The following is a 23,088-nucleotide window of genomic DNA, read 5'->3' as shown; positions in this document are numbered from 1 at the left end:
ATTTCGTTTGAAGTACTTAAAAAATGTGCGTACAGTTAGGAGAGAACCACGAAATTAACGGTGATGTAGTGATTAATGATTTTCTTTTTATTCATTCTGAGGCTACAACCACAGAAACATTAACTGAATGGCATATTTTGGACAGTGTGAAAAACAAAAACAATACAGCAATAAATTGTGAGGAAGATGAAGGCTATGATGAAGAAATCACCAAACCTTCATACAATAAAATGTTAAAATCATTTTAAACAATTCGATAGTATATAATCATTTACAAGATAAAGGTTTATCAATTGCTTATTTAATTATGTCTAGTGTTTATGAATTTAAAACCTGTTTTGTGTTGTTTAAGTAATTTAAATGGCGATTTTCCATTTAACGAACTTTTTAATCGATATTTAGCCACTTCGTTAAATAGTGGTCCGACTGTATTTTTTAAACCTTTGACAAATGACTCGGTGTAGTGACAATGATGAAAAGCAACAGTATAAAAATAGTCTTTTATGTATCGCTTTAGAAAAGAAACTATCCGATTAGTAATGTTGCATGATGAATACGCTTTTATAAAAAAAAAATATTAAAATTCAAAATGCAGTGAGTCATAAATACAGTGCCAGATTAAGCGCACGCGGGGCCCTAGGCCATTCTAATTTTTGGGACCCTTAGATTAAATTTTTTTCTCGTATATTTTTTATTTATTCAAATATAAAAGTATTTATATATCTTTTCATTTAAGAAAGCATATTTAAAATTAAAATAAATAATAATGAATTAAATTTTACTTTATTTTGTTAAATTAGAACTAAAAAATAATCATAACATTTTATAATCATAACATATATATTTGGAATTGATTTTTTTTTTTTTAAATCATTGTTTTTCCTAATTTTTTGAAATTTATTTTCAAAAAATTCATTTTAAGGGGGCCCCCATATAATGTTACAAAAAAGGATCCATAACTAAACATAAGCTAAAATCTGGAAAAAGTTATAAAATCAACTTGTGTATAGCACTTCAATAACCAATAACAAATTATTTAACTGCCCTAATATACTGCAATGAATAAGACTGATAAGTAGGATGATGAACATATCAGAAGATAGAAATCGTTTCGGTATCAAATTTTGAATAGATGATGATATTTTGCAATGGGTAGATGGGTACTTTGTACTACATATTATATACCGGTACTTTTCAATTTCGCACGCGCTAGTAAATTCGACTATTTCATTTATTTATTTACTATTTTTTTTAAATATATCCTTCAACTAAAAAATTTTTTTTTAAAAATTAAATTACTTTGGCTGACTTGGCATTATAGACCTGATAGCCTACGCCGGCGAGAAAAAAGTACCTGCACAGATTACACATAAAAACATATTAACTTATAGTTCTTTCATAAAAACTGGTCAGGTAATGAAACATTTCTTCTAGTTCTGTAATTTTTACAAGAAAAGTTGTTAAAGAATCCACTTTTCATAAGAAAACAATGCACTTCTTACTGTTCATTATTATTTATTTTGTTACACGTTTATTTAACAAAAAAAATTCAACAGCCCTTTTAAAACTCCATTGTCCAACAGCACATTTAAAACATCCAAAATAGCCATTGTTAATGTAAATTAAAAATACTCATTATTAATGAGTTAAAAAGAAATCGTTTGAACTAAGCGGGAAAAAAACTATCATATTTCAAAAGCAACTTTTAAAGCAGGCGATAATAAACAATTAATCTTTACAATTTTTCACTACCAACTCTTCTCATTCCTACTTATGTGAGGGAATTTTATAGCAATTAATTATTAGCAATTTTGTTCACAAAATTAATGCATATAAATAGTTCTTTTTGAATTCGTTTCGAGACTAAATGTCCCATCATGCTTTACGTTAAGCATGATGGGAGATCTTTCGTACGGGGCATGCGCAAACTTGTGTTCTCTAAGGCGCGATCGATTTACAATAATGGACGTCCAGACAATATTCTTTACTCTTCATCCATGATACCTATAAAATTATCTTACTCTTCTAAATTTAATATTCTATTCCATTTTGTTTCCTGATTGCTCGCATTATTGAATGAATCGTTTAGCATCCTAAGCAATGGCAAAATTCTGCTGCACTGCAACAACCATAACAGGTAAGTTCGTGTTCTATTTCATTTGATTTGGGCTCGGAATTCTTTTTTTTAAATAAATTATTGAAAAATTGTTCGTAAATATAATGATTTACGTTGAATACCAATGAAAAATATTAAATCTGACAATAATATGCTATTAAAGTTATGCATAATTATTCTAGAAACTGACTTTAAAATATTTAAAAGAACAAGTTAACATTAAACTTTCTTGTTAGATATTTTAACACTAGTCTAGATTTTACTGATTTAATGATCTTTTAAAATTATCTTTTAAAATATTCTTTTTCCTGAAATTTGAAGGAAAAACTGAACTGAAAAAAGGTTTAAAATTTGGAAAGTTGGATGATATATATTTTTATATTGGATGATATATAGTTAGAAAAGAACTCGAAGATATTGGATATAATTTATATTGGGTTGAGAGTTTATTTAAATGTAGTTGAGAAAATTTTATGCAAATTAAATAATTAAGTATAAAAACTTTTTAAATCTCAAAATAAGGACAAACGATTCAAATAAGAGCAAAAAATTTAAACTTTAAATAAAATATGCCCTTTTTAATTGACTATGTAATTTTTTTATAAAAATCACAGAATAAACAGGTTGCAAATCTATTAAAAACACATGTATGGTAAATGTATCTTTTTTTGGTGTGGAATGCTGGATATCATTGGACTACTTCTTTAAATTTCTTCTTCTATTTCTGACGAATGAAATCTTCTGTTTCGACAACAAATTAAATAAAAATATAGCGAGTAGATGCAAGGGTTTTTAATACAAAAGGAATTTTGAAATAATTTACCAAATGAAATCCCTCGCGTACCTTAAGTACCTAATTTATGATACTGAAATCTATATTAATCAAACTCCTCAGAAATTCAGTACGAGTCTTATAATAAGATTTATATATTTTTTTTCAGCTTTTATATTCTTTTTGTATCACAAGCAATTACATAGTTTTTTTATAGTGCATATATATACTTTTAAACTCGTGAGATTTAATTACTTTTTTATCAAGTCACACGACTATACTGCTATATTTATACTTAAAATTTTTTTGACAATGTTCAGTATTCATAAACGTATTGTTTTAAGACGAAAAAAACAAGCTCTCTGTTCATTTCAATCATTTTGTTCCCAGCATTCTTTCTAATGAATTGTACCTCATCTAAAAGGTTTGATTGTTTTATTATTTATTGGCTATCTCAATACCCTTTTCTTTCTATGATGTAAAGAAAAATTTAAATAATCAATGAAACAGTATCATTCATAAACTACGAAATGATACACAAAACTGAAAGGTACATATATACCGACACAATTACAAAATTTAAAGTAGTTTAAATTTATTATTATTATTTTACTTTTTTGTTTTTCCCGAGAACTTTACTTTATAAAAATAGGAAAATTATGCCTTTAGAAATTCAATGCAAAAAAATATATATGTATAATAACGTACTTAATATTTTTTGGCACCAATAATGATGCTAACACATGACAGACGATTTTTATTTCAATCAAGCAATTTTATGGATGTATCAACTCTTTAATATATAATTTATTTTTAATTACTATTGACTTTACTTAATAGAAATGCGTTTAAAAAATGTCACCCTAAACAAAATGAACACGTGATTTTAGACAGCTTTCAAAATATAATGTGGGGATGTCACTCCCACCCACATGCCATGCACATGGATTTTTCTTGTGCTCATGTGACATAAAAATCAAAGGTAAATAGATCTTTAAAAATGAGTCATTAATTCTTATTAAAACTCATTTTTCATTAAACAGAGCTGTAAGCTAACAAACATTACTAATACTGTTTTATAAATAACTGCACTTTAAATTGCAAGAATGTGTAATGGTATTTGCATTAGAAAAGCGCTTCCATAAATCCCTTCAAAAAGATAAATTTAAATTTTTAAACAATTTTTATGATTAGGGGCTAAACTTTCTTCGTGATAAAATTTTAAACCTTCGCTGTTCAGATTCCAGGATCCCTAGTACGTAATAAACACTGTAGGGGCAACTCTCACCACCGGCCACAAAGCGATTAAGTCTAAAAAATAACAATTAAATATTTGCTTCAAAATCGCCACTCGATCATTACTTTTGTCACCGAAAAAGCACATCATGTGCTCCAAAATATGTGCTTTCAACTTCTCGTATTATTCATTACATAAGAAATTCGTAATCATCAATGTACGCTATTTTACACTGATTCAAAATTTCAGTGAGGACTGAATCTGGTTATCAAATGTTTTACTTCGAGTTAAATTCATATCGTTTTTTAATTGCAATTGTATTTGATCTACTCTGTAACGAATTAATTTTATGTTGCAGCCTTGATTCAAAAACTCAAATAGTATTAAGTTTAATTAGTTGAAAACGTTCTATACAATATTTAAATCTTGCTTTAAAAAGGTAAGGAAAATGTTTCTTCATTTTAAATATGAACATTTTTGCGTTTACCATATTTTTGAGAAATGCTAGGTACAAAATAAATGAATTACATGAATAATATCAATAATTTGTTTGGCAATAAAAATTCATTATAATTTTTGTAAAAATGGCAATTATTAAAAATAACCATGGAAATATCCTGTTTTGACCTACAATTTCTTATAGGTAGGTAGCCATATCCACAAAACTTCCATCACATTTATAATAATAGACGATATTAGAAGTAGACTTATTTGAAAATCTGTCACTTTACAAATGAGCCAGGTAGATCTAATTGGAAATGTCTTCAATATTTTCTAATTTAACTGATATTTTTTAACTTATTACAATTAGCCTGTGTCTCTTTAGGCTCATGTATAAAGAATATCTCGATCCGACTGCATTGGCTAGTTGGCTTTAACCTCTAAGAAGGCTATTTGCAATAAATTTTCACTACTCTAAGCTTATTGAAAAGTGTTTGAAATAAACAAAAGCTAATTGAACAGTGTTATATTTTCTAATTATCCTAAGTGTTTGTGAGCTAACTGCAATAAGCCTAAAAAACATCAGGTCGATAAGAGAATATTGGAGACCTTTCCCATTTCTTCTGGAAAATATTCCAAAATGACGACGAATGTTTTTAAAGAGCCTAGATATTTAATTAGCTTACAATATCAAAAACACTAACTAGACCTGTGAGCTTTTTATTAAATGTAGTTGATAATTCTTTTGATTAATCCAGAAATATTAGTCTGTATTTAAAAGAAATACTACCTAATATGTAGTAAACTCTCTTCTTCATACAATTTTTGACTATAAATATTTTTAATACTATTGTAACTATGTTTTTTCCTTAAAACAGTCCTTGTAACACTGCTGAAGCTTTGTAGAACACAATCTGATTCTAAAGATGCCACTACAGTAAGTATTAAGATGTAATCATTTTAAATTTTTAAATAAAATACATATACAGGGTGGCCACCCACCTGGAAAACCTTGAAAACCTGGAATTATCAGGGAATTTTTTTTATACTGGAAAAAACCTGGAAATATCTGGGAAATTTGGATAAAAACCTGGAAAAATCAGGGAATTTTAAAGAAAAGCTGGAAATTTTTTCCATTGATAATTTTTTAGTTCCTCTAATTTAAATTATTTATTAATTTTCTTTTTTTTTAACGGAAATGTATCGCCAAACAGTTGAAATATCATCAACTTAGCGATACTTTGCTTGCATCAAAATTTGCTCCATTACAGCTCTGTTAAACTAGTATACCACATAAAATTCTCCTACGGTTGCAAAGCGAATGCAGAAACCTTTGACAGCTATGGGACTCTGCAATTTAGGAAAGATTCTGGTGGATGTGAAAAAGGGATTAGGATATTAGCTCTGTTTTTAAATTCTGTCCTTGGGCTGAATCCATTTATGGCTCAAGTTTGTTCCGATGTTTTGGTGGTAATTTTTTTCTTCCTATTTTGACAAAATGTTTTTGTATTTTTAACTTTATAAAATTCTCCAAAAATTAGTTAAGTTATGATTTAATAATAATAGATTTTATATTGCACTCTTTTTCTGAAAGCTTTTCTACTATCATTCAAAGAAATCTGTGAATTATTTTTTCTCAGCAAACCAACCAATCACACATTTTTTTACAATCGCTAATAGCAATGTTTGTCGATAAATCAATTGTTGCTAATTTTTTCTATTTCATTTTAACCTTTTGTAACATATTTTTAAAAAATGTTTCTTTTAAGAACCAACTATATATTAATATTTAATTTTACTCTTTTGTTGGTCAATATATGATTTTTGATTCAAAATTTTGTACCAAAACATTTGAAAAATAAATAAAAAGTCTTGCCAAATTGTCAAAATAAATTATTTTTTTCAAGATGATATGTTAAAAAAATAACATTTTGAATAAAATATTTCATAATATAGACACTTTTCTTGAACACATCCTACACTTTATAAGAAAAAAGAAACAAAAACCTGGAAATTTTAAGATTTTTATCTGGAAAACCTGGAAAAATCAGGGAAATTTGAAATCTGATTTGAGTGGCCACCCTGATATATTTCAATGCATTTCAAATGCACTATGACTTTAATAAAAATATTTCAGTTTGGCTGAAGTGTTAATACCTTCTGTATGAGTACTCTCTCCGTATTTCCTCAAAGCATCAAATAAAGAAATTATTACGATAACGACGAAACTATTTTTGGTAATTGAAGAAGTACAGTAATAAAAATGATAATCATTCGATTTAACTATTGAATGCCCAACCTACTGTTAAGTTTAGATTTTGTTCTAAGTGTTCAAAATTTTGCGTGCACCTTTTCGTGTAGATTAACTTCAACACTATAATAGAAAATAAAGAGTTGTAAGAATCATTAGAAATCACTCTAAAATAAGCTTAAATCTAAAAGAAGAAGAAAAAAAAGGCAGACGATAATTGTAGAAATTGATTGTTTTCCAAACTGAGCTATTTTTATTTTATTTTTATCAACGTGCATTTTCCATGTTTTTCCATGATATTTAATTTTAAATAATGTGATGTTATTTTTATGATTAACTTATTCATAAGTAGTATCTCAGTGGAGATTTTAATATAAAAATGAATACTGATCCTTACAATTATCGCCACTAATTTATCGCCGTTTCATAATTGTAATGAATCGCCATCATATTCTTACGTTTTTGATTCTGATTAATTCTATAACTTACTAATGACTATTCTTGAAAATTCCTAGCCGAACGATTTTCCTCAAAAATGGAAAGAACAATGATGTTATGTATAAACTAAAAACAACCCAGAGACTCTGATGGAGCATTAATGTAGGTTGATTATTTGAATAAAAGTTATGTATTAATAATTCTTAGGTTTTCTTTTTTTTATATTTATTTTTCATATTACCAAATTTGTATTTCTTTGGGATTATTAAACTCAGTTAATTTACTCTCAAAAAATATTTATTAATACTTTTAAGTTTTTAGTAAATTTGTTTTGCTTAAAACTCGTATCCCATAAATTTCATTTTCATAAATAATGAATGCATTAAAATTTCATATTTTATCGAGAGCATTCATTTAAATGGTCCAGTTATAGTTATAATAAAAGGAAATAATAACTATTTTTTCACTAGCAACTTTGACTTTTAAAAAAATTATTTATTATTTATTTATTATTAATCATATTACTCAACAGCACAGGTGTAGAATTAGGGGGCACCACTTTCCAACGCTTTCTATAGTTTTCCAAAAATGTAGAATTTTTTCATTTTTTTCATTTTCATCTCTTAAAGTTAGCACTTTCGCTTCAAAAGAAAAGTGTGTTCGATCTTTGTTTTTTTTATGAATCTCAACATATTTTTTTAAATAAAAATATTCTCGATCAAAATATAAATTTTTTTAATGAAAACTATAGCGTTGTATAATTAAATTCCTTAAGATCCTATCTCACTTTCGATGCTGAAAATATGAGAAAATGGCAGTTTGAAAAAAAGTTGTACAAATAATAATAAAAACTTAATTAATTTCATTAGTGAAAATCTCGATTCAAAATGCCCTGCATAATGTTTTTACTGTTTTTTTTTTCTTCTCTATAACTCTCTTTCTTCCTTTTTGACCAAATATTACTGAAACACTTTCCATATTACACTTTCCATATTACTTAAATTTAAAAAGATGTCCATTTTGCAATATTAATCACACATACATTTTCTTTTCTCTTTTGACAGACTCCAGTACCTATAGGCCATTTTCTCACACCAACTGACGGTAAGTTTTCTTCTTTTTTTCTCAATTCTTATTTAAATGGGCTAAGAATTAATTAATAATTACGAGACAAAAATGCTCATCGATATTTGTTTTATGTGCTTCGTTGATTATATAGAATTTTAGCTTAGCTTTTTTTTCCCTGACATTGTGTCTTACAAGTCCAGAAAATGAAAGGTATGCATATGCATGAAAAGTAAGATGATATATGGATAGTAAGTAGTCCTGCATTCAGTATTCACCGACGGGTAAAAATTAAACTAGATTTTAGAATCTGAAAATAATCTAATAATTAAAAATAACTATTAACTTACTGTAAAATGATGCACGTTTTGATAACGAAAATATAAAATAAATCCTAAGTGCTTTGGCTTTTCGATATCAGCAGGCTTGCTTGATGAAACCAAGGCAAAGGATGCATTTTTAAGGCAAAGGTAGTGTTTGTTTTTTTTCTACAAGAATGCGACTTCAGCCACACACACGTCACAGCCCGTTTATAGGGCAGACCCATTCATACATTCATCCACAGATCTTTATTTAGACCTGAACCAGAGAAAGATCAATCTCTTCAGTACTTCCAGTCTTATGATTTGTTATGGGAACATAGAAGACTTTGTGACCTACTGATTTAACATGCACCAGTCACCATTTACTACACGGAGAGTCTTCGGCAGGCTGGTATCAAACTCACGACCTCTTGGACATGGGCCAAACACCCTACCAACCAAACTATCCCGGCCCAACGCTTCGGTATATTCGATATCTAGCTAACTTCTGTATGTTTACACTACAACTGTTAACAATTTAAAAATTTCTCTTATTTTTCATGAATGTAAAATAGTCTCGAGTGCTTTTTAGTCTGGCTAGTAATTTAAGAACTGAAATTTCCTGCTGTAAGTCTTCCAAATTCTACACTTTTTACATCACCTTCTGTAAATCTTGAGGAAAAAAATCTACAAGTAATTCTTTTATATATTTTGAACTAAACACTATTTAAATTATAATTAAAATTTCTCCACATCAATATTTCCAATATAAGCCTTTTGTCTATCAACTTTAAACCCTTTAACTTGATGGTGAGCATGACTTTTTTAAGATTTTATTAATTGTTTTGGAGTGGACTGCCCTTTAAAATACTTTTTTAAATTATTGTTTAATGAATAATAAATTCTGTGTGTTATGTGTTAAAAGTACTTTTATATTATGATTTTTCAGATGTACTGACGAAAGATGTAGCACCAGATTTTACTTTTGCTGTGTGGGATGGAAACGGTAAAATATGCATATTAGCGAAATTCGCCGCCTCTTTTAAGATCACATATCCTAGCATAGCGGGGGAACAAGTAAGCTCCTTTATTTTTGCTTAAGTTAAAGTATACTATTTCGAAAATGTGTACAGTACAGGAAGGAAAAAAACGGAATAAGTTATGATCCACGTCTCTTCCGTGTACTACTAAAGTGTAGCCGCGTGCAAAGTTTTATTTTCACGTGAAAAGTTTAATTTTTGAACTTTCTGCTTCCGTCAGCTTTTTAATTTTTTTTTTATAAGCAGCGCATAGATGTTGATGATTTAAAATAACAAAGCATTTAATGCAGAACTTGCACTAATTTATAAAGAAAAAAATTAATTCTCTAGAAAAATGCCCTTAAAATGAAAAATGTATTTTAAAATTCGTAAAAAAAAAGGATTAAAATCTGAAAGGTGAAAAACTGACCGAAAAAACAACAGTTAATGATTTCACATCCAAATGTATAATAAAGGCAACAAAAAAAATTAATATCAACATAGTCTAGTCCTGGTGATGACGTTAAAACATTTCGATATAAACATGTTAGGACAAATAAAATTAAAACAACTTGGAAAAAACATTTCGTACTGACGCCGTTTATAAATTATCACGCGATCAAATAAATATTGAAGAGCATTTTTTTCTATTAAAAACTGCGTTTAAGCTGATCGCCATATAACGATAAAAAAGAAGTTGTAGAAAGTTCCAGAAAATAGTTGTGATTCGTGGGAAAAAAATGTCACAACACTGGGTAAAGCCATTAAACTGTTTTTATGTAAAGAATCTCTGTAGCAATGATTTTAAACAGTAGATTTTCACTAATTTTTTTGTTTTCAATACTGCGCAAACCACAGTTTCCTCCTTTAGAGGAAACTGAAGTTGGGTGATTGTTCTAAGAACTATCCCGTGGAAATTTGTGAACTGCAGGGGAAAAGAACGCGTTCCTAATGGGTGCGCCCACACTTGAGAAATTAAAGTACATACACAAATGGAAACAAACTTTCAATTTTATGTATTTTAACCGGTGCTGATAAACCAACCCAATTTTTAGTTTACGACTTCCAATGTTTTACTCCGTGCCCTTGCAATTTTGAATCCAACTCAGAAGGCAACTTCTTTCTCAAGCATTGGGACAAACATGCCTTCGTGATGGACTTTTTGATAGAACTAACCAGCATTTGCGTTACATGGAGATAGAAAATCACCAAAACCTTCTACTATTTGTCCGATGGCAAGGGGGGGGGGAATCTAACCACTGAGAATGTTTTACGCCAGCACTGTGGTCGGTGCAAGCAGGGAGTAACAACCATCACTGGGAGTCGAACCTGGGTCGCCTTTTAAAGAGGCCCACGCGACCCCCAGTATTATGCATTGAGAAACATGATTTGCATGAGTCATTTTAATATAGTTACCTCCTTTCCTCAACTTATCACATGTCACCTACCAAAATCACACATTCCTTTAATTATCCGTATTAATAGGGAGATTTAGCGAGGCCATTTTGCATATCATCACGTTTACGTACTGATATGTGATAACTGAACATGCCCACAACGGAAACTCCTCAATTAACGGATTCTTAGTTGCTTTAAACCACACATACGTGAACGTAAAGTGATAGGAAACAAATCTCTCTCGTAAAAACCTAAAAAAATTTTTCAGTACAAACATTTTGGTGACGATAAAAAGAAAATCCCAACACAAGGTTGGCGTAAAATTACATTCTTTCTGAGCAGTAACTCATGAAGCTGAAATAAAAATTATAATTAACTTAATTCTGATATGAGGTGTCACTATGTAAAAGTAATGAAGCAATTATGAAATAGGATACTGCAACTTTTAGAAATAGCCAACTTTTTGAGCTTCGTTAATTAAAAATCCTAATGAAGATAATTTTTGACGGAAAAATGTAATTCTAACTTTAAATATTATAGAATATTTCGTATTTCAATGAAAATTTACTAAGAGTTACTATGTAAATTAATGCAATGTAAACAGTGTACAATGTTTACAGTTACAATGTAAATTTAATGCTACACGCTGCATGGCTCTTTTTCACTTCCAAACTCAGTTTATGTAGTTGAAAGTTCTTTCACCTCATCTACGGTTTTGCTTTTACGATTGATTGTTTTTATGTGTCGAGCTTGTGTCTTATGTTACAAGATAAAATCGACAATACATCGTTCGGCCAATTGAATAACCCAATTCTATCTAAATGTTCGCCTTCATTTTGAAATGTGCCAGGCTAATGGCCAACTACACAAATTTTCATGTTGTGACGTAGCCTAAGTTAACTGTTAACCGAGCTGGGAGTCAAAACGTAAATATTTTCTTCGTGAAGCTACAGTTTGTCTACGGTAAGAACTCCTCCCTCCACAAAGTCTGAAACCATATGCAGCTATGGAAACAAGAATAGTGCATTTCAGGGAGGGTAGCTTCTCTTCTCTCTAGTGCTAGACCGAAGAAAATGATTCCCTTTCTCACCCTGACCAGAGCCAAAACCTGTCCTAAACAAAAACTCCCTCCTACTTGAAATAGTTATACCTCGTTACCATAGTCACCGCCATGGGTCTAGACCATTGTTTCTCAACGGGGGCGATACCGCCCCCCGGGGGGCCGTTGGAGTATGCTGAGGGGCGGTGAGCTTGTTTTGGGCAGTAGGGGGGCGGTGAACTTGTTTTGGGCGTTAGGGGGCGCTGACCATGTTTTGCCATTCAAATTTAATGTTGAAACATAAAATTATTAAATTACTATTGATTTAATAAATAAAATTAATCTAAAATTAATGTTAAAAGAAAGATTAAATCATTATATTAAATTAAGATTATCCGATTCACCATTTGTTCCAGCAATAAAACGAACTTATGTGATCTATATTCTCGAATTCGAACCAGCGCAACGCATGAGACAGTTGTTTTTGCCTCTGACTCATACAAGTCATTTGGCGAAAATTGAAATGCATATGCTTTCAGTATGAATGTTTGGTTTGACCCATGTTTCTTATGAAGGTTTTCGTTAGCTCCTTTTAGTATTTTCCCCCAGTTTCGATTCATTTTCACTGTTTATTTGGCTAGGAACGTGCGCGAATTAGTTCTTCATCGTAAATTATTTATTAATTTTGAAAAATTGTTTATTATCTTTCACCGTTTGTATTTTGCTGCCTCCAACAATGTCGGCTAACAGAAAGAATTGTCGTTAATACTTGAATACTCGTCAGTGTCATGTACTTGAAGTTCGGATTTGTTCAATCGCCATTGAACTCTCAACTTCACAAATGTTTACTTTGTTAGAAAGTTTTATCTAATGAGGCAATAAAACCTTCCCGTTTGCAGGAGCATTTTCAAAAAATTCATCCTGACAAACAAAATTAAGATCTGTCATTTTTCACGAACATCAAGCACAAGTTTCTGACTGGCACCATCGGTCTCGGGTTTGCTAGCAAACTCCTCACAAAAATAGGATAGTTCGATAGCCTCTTAAAATATATCAAAATTAATTGCTAAATCTGGGATTCTTTCATACCAAAGGCAAAGAGTTGATACTGCTGGCTGACAAGGAAGCTTTAGAAGCAGTTTTACATCATCCAGCTGTATCCAATGCAATCAAAAATATCCCATTAAGCAACGATAAATTACAGCGACGAAATGATGAGATGGTTGAAGATATTGAAGTTTCTTTATGCAAACTTTTGATATCCAACATATTTTCCCCTCAAGTTTATGAGTTAACCTTGCCAAGTAATGAGGTTTTACTTTTGGCGTACGTCCGGTTAGTTAAAGAAGGAAAAATTATTCAAGAGATGCTTTTTGCAAGAAGCTTGATTGTAGAAACCAAATGTGAATCTATTTTTAATACTACCAAAGATTATTTTAAACAGAAAACATTCGTCTTGCGAATATTACCTCTGTCGCCCCTGATGAAACTCCTGCAATGGTTGGTCGACATCATGGGTTTATCACCCTTTTGAAGAGGGAGGTACCAGATATTTTAACTGTTTGCTGCGTGATTTACAGACAGCATTTAGTTGGAAAAAATCCCAGTGACTGTTTGCGTCAGTCATTGCAATATGTCGAGCTCTGCTGTGAACAAAATTAACTGTAATGCTCTCAACGATCAAATATTCATAAGCTGTGTAAAAAAAAAAAATGAATTCAATCGCTTGCTACTACACATTGAGATTCGCTGGCTTTCCTAAGGCACCTGTCTCAATAGGTTTTAGCTTCTTTTCGAATTTGTACTTGAGTTCCTCGAAAACAGAAATGTAGTTCTGAAAGACGGATTGCTAGAATTTAAGATAGAAGTTGCATACATGATAGATTTATTTGCAAAATTTAACTGCGTTAATTTACAACTTCAAGGCCACAAGTTCAATTTGATCACTACAAAATTAGTTAATTTTTGCCTTTCTAAAAAAATTATTTTAAGGAAACAAAATTTTGGTCGGAATGAGTTTAACTAATTTCCAATCTAATCGGATCTTAAAAAGAATAGTGAAATTCCCTCTAGGGATACACAAGAATATTGCTAACACCTTGAGTCTTTACACATGGACTTTTCCGACCGCTATAAAGATGTTTTGTCCCTGGAAGTCCCTAAATGGGATATGAATCCTTTTGTGAATATTGAGACAACGGAGGTTTAGATTCAGGAGGAATCGGTCGAACTTTCAAGCAATGAAACTTTGAAATGGTGATCATCTCTCTGAATTTTGGCTCCAAGGTAACACCACTCACCTGGACTATAAACTGTTCTCAAAAAGTTTAAGTTGCCTTCCCTTCCTCCTACCTTGTCAAACAAAGATTCAGTGCTGTGACGGATCTAGTCACAAAAAGATTTGCGTCTTTATCTAACTAAAAATATTGAACCGAATGTTAAGAAACTAGCTCTGAACCATCAAGCACAATCATTCCACTAACATGGCTATTTGATTGTTTCGTTGATAATAATTTTTAGAGTAAAAAAATTATTTTTGTGTGTTTTTTTATTATCTAATTAAGAATAAATTACTCTTTTCAACTATAGACTTCTTTGTTGTATTTTTTTCAATACTGTATTTATTTTGATTACAACAAATAGAATGCGATTATCTGCCGGAAGAAAAATATCGAGTTAACGTGCACATTATTTTTTTTAAAAGAACGAAGCAAATTTTACTCCTAAAAAATTGCTTAAAAATGTTGCCTCTTATAATTCAGCACCTCCCCTCCACTCCTTTGCTTAAAATAACTAAATTTTTACAAAGGGGGGTGTTGAAATTTTTTTTGCTCCTTAGGGGGGCGGCAACGTTAAAAAGGTTGAGAATCTATGGTCGAGACGAATGGCTTGGGGAATTCTTACTTTAGACAAACTATACTTCATCATAGCTTTGAGTGCGAACAAATACCAATTCTGAAGCGTGCGAGAGATTTTCCCTTTCTAAAATATACACAAAGCAAAGCTTGTTTCGTAAAAAACGGTAAAACCTCTTTCTTCGGAAATCACCATTACTGAAGTAAACATAAATATTTAAACCCAAAACAGATAAGAGGCTCCAACCCATTCTCGTTGCGAATTGAAAAAGTCTCCAATATTTTCTTATTGCAGTGAACTCTCATAACTTTTCTTAGATTAATTAAAAATGTATCATTCCTTACTTAATTAGTCTCATTTATTTCAAGAAATTCATAATAGGCACTGAGTTCCGAAGGCTTATTGTAAATGTCCTTATCAAAGAAATATATGGCAATAAGCCTAAGCAAATTTAGCCTCATGCATTCCAAAATGACATTGATGATTTGAAAAAAACTTAAATATTCAATTAGCCAACGCAAATGTAGGACAATCATTGAAGAGCTTTTGCAGATTAGGAAATACAGAAGACTTTTTCACTTAGCCTAACTCAGAAATGGCGAACCATTTTCGTTCAGTGTACCAGTAAAATTACAGTTTATTATTTTCAGATGCACAGTGTGCCCCTTGTCACAGCTCTTTAAAATAAATAAATAAATAAATGAAAATAGCTGTAATTTGGTTAGAATTAAATTGCGCAACACATTTGCTGCTGTTAACTTTCGTTAAATCTGAAACAAGGTGGTTTCATACAATTGGGTTATATACATAGAATTCATTTTTTCCGCATCATTGTGCAAATTTTTCTATTTTCTCATAATTGGGAATTTGGTTTGGGTTCTAACAACTCATTACTTCTTACTTACTTCCCATGAAAGAACAAGCCGTCTCTGGTTTTCCGTACTGTAGCATAGTCACCCTTACGTCCTAGAAAATGCCTCTCTTATTTTTTCTTTTTTCAAACGAAGAAATTTTCAATGATTAAGTAATTAAAATGTTAAGTAATTAATCAGCACTTAAAATGTTATTTAATAAGTACTTCTTGCGTAATGCATACGTGCCAAAGATTTGATCTCTCGACAGTGACAATTGGTATTTGCAAAATTATTCAATGGGTCAGATATTGCTGATCTGAGGTTGTTTCTCTGTTCGTCATTTTTGATGCTGTTGTCGTTTCTTTAAGGCAGTTTTTTTCCCCCATAGCAAGAATGAAAATGTGTTGTGGTGAACCCTATAAGAGATGGGATCATTTCCTTTACCATTTATTTAAGTGTAAAGCATTTTTAATCATTTGTTTGCAGCACATCTCAGTAAATATGCCTGAAGATGCTAAAGTGAAGGGAAGGTGTGGGACTTTTGACAGAGAACCCATACTTGAATTAGCATGGCCAGGATTCCGATTAGTTATGTCTTTCACGGTGGTACGTTTCATTTCTTCTCCTTCCCTTTTTTTTTTCTTCGTTTAAAATAGAATGTGGATTTCTAAGATGTTCTTCTACTTAACAGGTAAATCCAAAAGAAAATCAAAACACTTGGGAGTTATTGTCAATGGAGCTCTTGTATGATACAGCAAGTCCACTCTTTGATGGGGCAACCAATGGTATGAAAAAGCTACCCAAATTATTAGATTTTAACTTAAGAAAGAAAAATATGATAGAGGGTTAGGGATGCAAATATTTGGTTGTTACTGTTGTCGTTCATTTACGTCGCACTAGAGCTGCGCAATGGGCTATTGGCGTCGGTCTGGGAAACATCCCTTGAGGATGATCCGAAGACATGCCATCACAATTTTTATCCTCTGCAGAGGGGATGGCACCAAGTCGAGCACTTAACTGTAGAACAGTTTAACGAGGACCCATATCGCGCACCCTCGGTCCCTACGCAGACTGATTCAAGCGGTCATCCATCCGCTCACTAAATTTTGCAGGGGAGCGCACCTAAGTCTATGTACCACACTGCCCTCTGAACTCGGTAATGAAAATCCCCAGTAATTTCCGAGCCAGAAAACTCCACTCAAGGTTATTAGGCCGTAAGAAAGCTAAGTTAGTACTACCGCCATCTGCCTTCTGATCTAAATTGTGTTTGTGCTCGCTTCGGATCATTATAAATGATTAATATCAGACCATCGAAAGATGTGCATTAGTGTATCTGTGACGTCAACAACCAAATCAAACTAATCTAAATTTCATAAAATGAAACGATTATTTCGAGTTAATAGTACAAAACGTTTTTCCTCTGCGAAATAATAGTTTTGAAACTTTCTTTTTGTCGAATAATAATAGAAATAATAAATGCCCGAATCGCGAAGCAAAGATTTAGTTTTAATTTATATTTACTATCTTGCCGTGATCTGTGCTTTAGATAGGACAAATAGCTTAGATTGTTAAAAAATAAATATTAATTTTTTTAAAAAAAAAAATCACCAATTTGAGACATTTTTACACCTTAGAGAAAATTATTAAAATGAATGAATATTAATTTTCTACTTCTAAAAGTTTTTATAATCCTAGACAATTTAACATTGGAGCACTATTCAGATATTTTATTTTATAACCGTCGTTGAACAGCAGACCCAATTTTTTGGGTTTAAGACTATCAATATCAACTTCGTAACCTTGTCATTTGAACCCAATCCAGAAGAAAGGGAACTCCTTCCTGGATCAAGTATTGGAAGAAATTTGTCTTCGTGGTGGACTTTTTTGTGTGAAACTAACCCGCATTTTCGTGAAATGGAGAGGAAAACCACGAAAGCCTCTCATGGTTAGCCTGACTGCAAGGGAACTCTAACTCATGATCCACCTACCACTGAGAATATTTTTAAGTCAGTGATCAGTGCAAGCCGAATGCGGAATTCGTATTGGCCAGCCATCGCTGGGATTCGAACCCGGTTCACCTCATTGGAAGGTGATCGCTCTATCCCCTGAGCCATAACGGCTCACTATTCAAAGATTGAAAAACGACAACTACTTTTCATCATTACAAAACTGTGAGTTTCATTTACGTTTACATTTTCAAAATTATCATAGGGTGCATAAAAATAGGCAAAATTTAACCTGAATCACTTGCAAACGCGCAGAAGTTACGACTAAGCGTTTTTTCATATGAAAACAAAACGCTTCGAAAAACATCCTTAAACTTTGAGGTAAGGTAGGGGTTAGTCATGAAATGAACAGATCTTTGAAGGAGAAAAAAATAATAAAATGAGTGATTTTTGTTCATTAGTTGGGAAAAAGACTGTTCGTACCCTGGAGGATGGATTATTTGCGACTCCCTACGGCAAATCTTACTTCTGCCCGTCTCCTGACGTCATTCCCATGTACGACTCCAGAAAGGAAAGAGTTGTCTTGACACGAATGAAGGACGTCCACCTACAAATGTACGATGTGCAAATGGGCAAATTTTCCCAATGTAAGTAAAGTATCATTTCATATATAAAAGACCTTGCGCTCTCTTTCCAGCAATTTAACAACTCTGTTGTATTTATTTATTCGTTCTAAGTAGGTTACATTTATGGATGTCTATAGTTTGTCTATATAAAAAAGAACTCCCCTCGAGACGAAGTCTCAGGTCGTCTGCTGATACGGCAAATAAGCGCATTTCAGTGAGGAGGGCTGCTCTCTTCGCTGATTCACTTTCTCTCACACGATGACCCAACATCCCGACTTGAAATAGTTAAACCTCGTTACCACGGACACCGTCACTACTCCAGACGAACGGCTGGGGGAGTTCTTTGCATAGACAAACTATATATGGATGGTTAACTGAATTGAAACAATAACAAACTTTCACAGACCGGAACGAAGTTTAGAAAACTTCCGGTGTATCCCTCCGCTTATGTTTCCGCTTATAAGGCGATGTGTGAACAGGCTTGATATACTGATATTGAAGTAAGTTCCAATATTGTGATTTTTTTTCCTTCAAATTTACGGGAAATTTTACCAATCATAAGAGTTTTCTATAATTTATAAATTCTAACAGGTCGTGAGACATAGAAAATTAATATCTCAACATAAATATAGTGTTCAGTTTGCCACTTTTTTAGTGTTACCATTTATTTGGCTATAAGTGTGTAAAATATCTCCGGTTGTTATTTTTTTTGTTGTATCATAGCATGTTTGAGAGTAATTTGTTATTTGTTTCATTGAAAAGACGCGTAATACTGTGAACACTACAATTATAATAATATGGGATGGCGCGCTTGTCCAAGCTTACGCGTAAAAATCAATCGGAAGTAGTAAACCGGAAGTGCTACGGCGCCACCTGTACTTAGCTTTATACACTCAACCATCTATAAATAAAAATCAGATAAATGCAATTCATGCATTCTCCATGGAAAAATAAACCCCATGGTATGATGCAGCTCTCTGACATGAAGTTCAAGGTTTCTTTTCCTTTTTTTTTTCCACATCAGCATAAAATTAATAAACGGTTATAAAGGTGTTTTACTAATAAAATTTATTTATCATCTTTTTCTTAATATTATAGCTATTAATACGTTTTTATTTCGATTAATACTCCAATTTAAAGGCTTGAAGCTAAGAGCGTTATTTCTTTAAAGTAATCCTACATACGCTTCGTACACTGATGTCCCTAAATCTCAAAGCATTTTACAAATATTGTATCTATATATAGATGTGTGTGTTTAAAGGTACTTCTTTGACTAAGTAACATTTTCAAAGATTCTTAGTAATAATCTATCTAACAATGTCACATATAGGGCATATGTTTTTTCCATGGGGATGCTTTCGTAGTTGGTGTCAGTAATATTTGTGCTCATCGGAATTATTCATATAAAATTTGTTATACATGACTCATCGGATTTGGTGGTCCGTTTTCATCGAACCACCAAACTCGTGGTCAATCTTCATCCCAATTTTTTTTTTCGAAGTATTACCTGGTGACCGGCTTCTCCAAATTTGGTTTTGTTGCCTTTTTAATATATTTCAAATTTCGGTTATTTTTTTAGTTCTCGGTGAACACTAAATTTTGATACAAGAGCAACGTCGAGTTGTAATGCAGCAGTACATGTGAAGAAGGGAAAAAAAGAAGAAAAAACAGCACTTTAACAATTTCTGATTGTCAATTGGATTCTCACATGAGACACAATGTTAGTCATTCGAGGGGTAGACCTTAATGACAGGTTTATTATATAGTACACACTGTAAGTTCATTAATAAAATCAGGCACAAACGAAGTAATTTCTATGACATTGTATTATCTGAAATTTCCATTTCCAGATTAAAAGTTAAAAGGTGGTCCATTTTACATTTGCGTTGTTCTAACCGACCTGATTAAAACGTCCTTTTAAACAATTTTTTTTTCTTTCCTTTTCCAGTTCAACGATGTAGTTTAGTCAGAATAGGAGGATTACCGGAGCCTTTCGGTTTAGACGAGACAGTACCAATTGCAGTTGGCAGCACATTGGCTGTGATGTCCGTCTTAGTGGTACTTGGCTACGCTCTCTGGCGGAATGTGGCGACAAGGAAAACTGATTATGACACAGTGGAATGAGCAGAATACATAGGAGAAAAACTTAGGAAAATCAATTCATTTCGTAAATAATGTTAAAAGTGTTGTAAACAATTAAAAAAAAATATTAACTATTGTTGGCGGTTTTAGAGCGAGAAAGAGCAAAATAATTAAAAATAATTTTAAAAAAATAGAGCAACAAATAGCAATAAATAAATTTAAACAATCAAATTGCATATGTACTAAAAAAATATCTAGAACTATGCATAGGAAGCTAATTCCCTGCTAAATGCTCGCAGATGTTTGAATAAACAATATATATATATATATATATATATATATATATATATATATATATATATATATATATATATATATATATATATATATATATATATATATATATATATATATATATATATATATATATATATATATATATATTGTTTATTCAAACATCAGTTTTTTTCTGATACATAAACTTGTAATCCAAATTCAACCTTTTGCGGATCAAAAACAAATTATTTTGAGATTCAAGATCGACATTAAACCTCCAACTATCTTTATTGTAAAAACTACTCATATTTTTTGTTAATTTACTTCATTTGGAATTTATTTAACATTTTCAGAAACACTTTTTGTACTAGCAGTCCGAATAAAAAAAAATTTCTGAAACAATTCCAAAATTTTAAAAACAATTCGCACCTCTTTTTTAAGGCTCCTAAAATTCCAATTATGTAACTTGTTACACAAAATTCTGAAAAATAAGTTAATAATTAAAAAGAAAAAAGAAAAACATGCGCTACATTTAACGATTGCGAATATATGTGATTTCGATAAGAAAAACAATATGAGAGCGATTTACACGCAATTCAAATTGGGAAATCCATTCGGGCAAAAAAGTTCAAGGATATGCCTTTTATTTTTCACCAGCTGTTCAAAATTGCAGTTTTCCGTATGGTTTTCCCTGATTAAAATAGTTACATTTAAATTGCGTTCCATCATCGATTATTTTGATAAGTATTTAAAGATTATCATGTCTTGTTAACCATTTTTAATACGTAAATTTCAAATTTAAATTGTAGTTGCAGGTCATTTCCGTATTATATTGCAACACCTGACTTTTAAAAAAATGTTATAAAAAATATATATACATTTGTCCCTTGACTTAGAAAATGCTTACTTCAAATAAATCTCACTCCCATATGGCGACAATTATCGGAAGAAAAAATGTTACATCTTGCATAATTTTTAGTGAAATGATTAGTTAAGGGAATATTTTTATAGGAAAATATTATTAACGTGGTTATTAATTTTTAGGATATTTTACGTCAAATTTAAAGAAGAAGAAAATATTTTTAACAGCGTGATTCAATTCTGTAAAAAAAACTATTTGCAAAAGGATAATTGTGATATTATGCAACGACGTATTCTTAATTCAGATGAGCAAGGCGCCTCACTTAGTTTAAATTTCGAATTAATTTTGGTGGAATTAAGTAAATTATATTGACAGTTTTCTAATGTTAAGGATAAACTATTCTCAGTGAAATTATAACTTTTTGCAGAACTACTTACGCTTATGACTAAATATATATATATTTGCCCATTTTTTAGAAAAAAATATCGGTATATATATTTAGTTTTTAAGTTATTAAAAAACTGAGTTTTAGTGAATTTCATTTTGATAATCCGAAAAGATTAACGAAAAATTTGATTTTTTTTTCTTTTAATGAAAACCTGCTAAATGTAATTTAAAATGTTTTTGCTAAGTTTAATTAAAATGAATGCTCTTCTATTATAAGTTCGAAATTTAAAAATATCATTAAAAGCATTGAATAATAAAATTCTCAGCTCTAAAAATAAATACTTTTATGAAAATATACTTTTATGAGTATTTACGATAGTGCATCGAAAAAAATATAAATTACTTTTAAAAAAATTTTTTTTAGCTAAAATTTCAGCAATTCCTCAATGACATTAAAATCAATTTGTGTAGATAATTAAAAACAAACTTTGTACATAGAGTTAATTTAGTTTCAACTTGGTACTCGTAATTAGTATTGTAAATGCTGGCAAGGATAATTGTTAATAATATTGTCCTTAGGAATAAAAACTGCCTTATTTATCAATATTCAAAATTTATTTATATTTCATAACAACAGAAAATAAGCGGATAAACTTGGAAAATTTATCTGTGGTATATTTGATACTTTAGCGGAGTATCCTTCTCACATGGCGTGCTTTCAGTAGATTTAGACATTTTGAATTTAATTACTTTCTTTTTTAATTTAATATCTAATTTATGGAAGGGAGCAAAATGTTCTAACAAGCCAAAAATATTTAGATCTTTTATGTTTAAATTTTACACCTTGCAAAAAAAAAAAAGAATAATTCCTGTTAAGCACAATTCATACATCAATACAAGTTTTGCTTAATACTTTTTAGTACTGACGATTTAATGAACATTTTAGTCAAGAAAATGTACAGCAGCTATGATTATACAAATTACACCTTCTTGATCAAAAGATTTCAGCTGTTAGTCATTTTAGTAAAAGGAGTAAATATGAAAACGATGATCTAAAGTTTATAACATTTCCGAATATAAATGATGTATTATTTTGCCAATTTCCAAAAAAATAAAAATAG

The 23,088-nt window shown here is 30.9% G+C and overlaps 1 protein-coding gene across 1 annotated transcript; it reads left to right on the top strand.

The window, feature by feature from the left end:
* The first annotated feature begins 1,915 nt into the window (after positions 1-1,915).
* Positions 1,916-20,586, top strand: LOC107445770 (lysosome-associated membrane glycoprotein 5). The gene is made up of 8 exons (XM_087153986.1): positions 1,916-2,137; positions 5,445-5,503; positions 8,320-8,359; positions 9,572-9,699; positions 16,275-16,394; positions 16,480-16,573; positions 18,196-18,381; positions 20,309-20,586. The coding sequence occupies exons 1-8, from the start codon at positions 2,101-2,103 to the stop codon at positions 20,482-20,484; spliced, it is 840 nt and encodes a 279-aa protein (XP_087010112.1). The 5' UTR covers positions 1,916-2,100; the 3' UTR covers positions 20,485-20,586.
* The last annotated feature ends 2,502 nt before the right edge of the window (positions 20,587-23,088 follow it).

The sequence above is a fragment of the Parasteatoda tepidariorum genome, chromosome 10 (assembly GCF_982258835.1).
Source record: "Parasteatoda tepidariorum strain Cologne lab strain chromosome 10, Ptep-v5.0, whole genome shotgun sequence".
In the NCBI taxonomy this organism is placed as follows: Eukaryota; Metazoa; Arthropoda; class Arachnida; order Araneae; family Theridiidae; genus Parasteatoda; species Parasteatoda tepidariorum.
Note: the sequence above shows the minus strand (reverse complement) of the source record. Positions and strands in the feature narration are given on the sequence as shown.

Coding starts and splice junctions, on each gene's coding strand:
- LOC107445770 (XM_087153986.1), top strand. CDS start 2,101: ATGGCAAAATTCTGCTGCACTGCAACAACCATAACAG. Junction 16,395..16,479: donor TAGTTATGTCTTTCACGGTG/GTACGTTTCATT, acceptor TCTACTTAACAG/GTAAATCCAAAAGAAAATCA. Junction 16,574..18,195: donor CTTTGATGGGGCAACCAATG/GTATGAAAAAGC, acceptor TTTGTTCATTAG/TTGGGAAAAAGACTGTTCGT.